At 38.7% G+C, this 2,051-nt stretch overlaps 1 protein-coding gene across 1 annotated transcript; it reads right to left on the reverse strand.

Annotated features, from left to right (window-relative positions):
• Window positions 1-827: 827 nt before the first annotated feature.
• On the reverse strand, window positions 828-1,766 carry LOC308427936 (olfactory receptor 6N1; the record flags this gene model as incomplete). Its single annotated transcript, XM_080926214.1, has 1 exon — window positions 828-1,766. The coding sequence occupies one exon, from the start codon at window positions 1,764-1,766 to the stop codon at window positions 828-830; it is 939 nt and encodes a 312-aa protein (XP_080782340.1).
• Between the last annotated feature and the right edge of the window lie 285 nt (window positions 1,767-2,051).

Raw genomic sequence — 2,051 nt, forward strand, 5'->3', positions numbered from 1 at the left:
AAGCAACTATGGATTGTGTTTTAGTGATTTTTGTTGTTACTGTAAAAATTTTTTAATCAGAGAACATTGCTATTATATAGTGAAATTAAGACTCAGAAAGGCTAAATTACTTTATCAATACAAAGTAATTAATAAGTCATTCAATAAGATAGGACTGAAAGTCAAATTCAAGTAATTTCAAAAGTGTGTGTTTAAAACCAGTGTCAGTACATTGCTTCTTTATACATGAAAATGTATACATGTAAGAAACATTTACTTTGGCTCCAAATTTTATTTAATAAATATTATTGTTTTGGAGGCTCATTTTCCCAGTTTAGGAAAATGCCAAATTGCTGAAGTCGGAGAGGGTGGATGGGAAAGTGTCACCTTCATAGAATCATTGGGAGGGGGAAAGGGCAAGGAATCTGCGGAAGTAGATGACGTCTGAAATGTAAATTCAGAGACTATCCAATAAAAATGTAAAACATTTATAAAATTACATAATTTTTAAAACAAGTAAATTTGAGCTTGAAATTATTAGAAAAGAAACATATTTTGCAAAATTTCTAATCATGATTGGAAATTAGAAATAATTCACAAATATCTGAGTTAGGAAATCACAGCCTCCTATATGCTGAGAGAGCATTATACATTGAAGGCTCTGAGATCAAACTGTAGATGGCCCCAGCAGGTGTAATGTTATAATAACATTGAAGGCCAGGCATCACTTGCCTCAGCTTCAATTCCATGCATGAGAAAAATGGGATGCTTCATTTACACTCTTTGGCTCTTGATCCCTTTGCCATCATATTATCAAATCTGTCCTTGGCGTTCATCTTGCCTTCCCATTAACTGAGCATCCCTGTTCTCATCAACTGCCTTTTAAGTGCCTCCTTGATTTCCTTGTTGCGCAAGCTATAAATGAAGGGATTGAGGAAGGGCGTAATCACGGAGTAGACTACTGCCAAAGCTCTGTCATAGTCAAGGGAGTAACTCTTCTTTAGCCGCACATACATGAAAAGGATACTCCCATAGAAGATGAGTACCACAGTGAGATGAGAGGCACATGTAGAAAAGGCCTTCTTCTTGCCTGCAGCAGAAGGAATCTTGAGCACTGTGCGGATTATCTGCAAGTAGGAGCTGAGAATCAGCAGGAAAGTGGCCAGGATCTTGCAGGAGTTTATAATAAAGTCAACCAGGACATTGACCGATGTGTCAGTACAAGCCAAACTCAGTACAGGTGGGAAATCACAAAATATGTGCTGAATGTGATTGGGGCCACAAAAAGGGAGTCGAGACACCAAAGAAATTTCCACCACTGGCCCAGCCAAGCCTCCCAACCAGCAACCAATGGCAATCTTGGTACAGAGTGTCTGAGTCATGAGGGTAGGATAGTGCAGGGGCCTGCAAATGGCTAAGTACCTGTCATATGCCATTGCTGTCAGGAGGTAACACTCAGTAGCTCCAAGAGAGTGGAAGAAGTAGATCTGTAGGAGACATCCAGAAAAGGAAATTGTCTTCTTCTCACTGAGCAAATTTGCCAGCATCTTGGGAATGGTGGCAGCTGTGTAACCCAGCTCCAAGAAGGAAAGAATGCTTACAAATTTGTACATGGGTGTGTGGAGTCGAGAGTCCAAGTAGACCACCAAGAATATCAACAGGTTTCCCAATATAGTAGTGAGATAAATGGAAAGCAACAAGAAAAAGAGGTAAATCTGGACACCTTGGAAGTAAGGAAAGCCCAAAATGATGAATTCTGTTACTTGGCTCCAGTTTCCAGTGCCCATTGCTCATTATCCCTGTACCTATCATGTAAAAAAAATCATATATATATATATATATATATATATATATATATATGAGATAAGGGAGAAAGTGGCCATTGGTATCCCATGAAGGAAATATTTAATTATCCCCATCCTCTAGAATACATTACTTCAACTACATGCTCTAAGAAGCAAGCATTTCAATTCCATACCACCCACCCACTTTGCAGTCAATAGCATTCATCAGAATTCCTACCTATTGATTCAAGCTAAACTGCCCTTTTATGAGCTGCACAACACATCTTT

The sequence above is a fragment of the Micromys minutus genome (assembly GCF_963924665.1).
Source record: "Micromys minutus genome assembly, chromosome: 1".
Taxonomy (NCBI): Eukaryota; Metazoa; Chordata; class Mammalia; order Rodentia; family Muridae; genus Micromys; species Micromys minutus.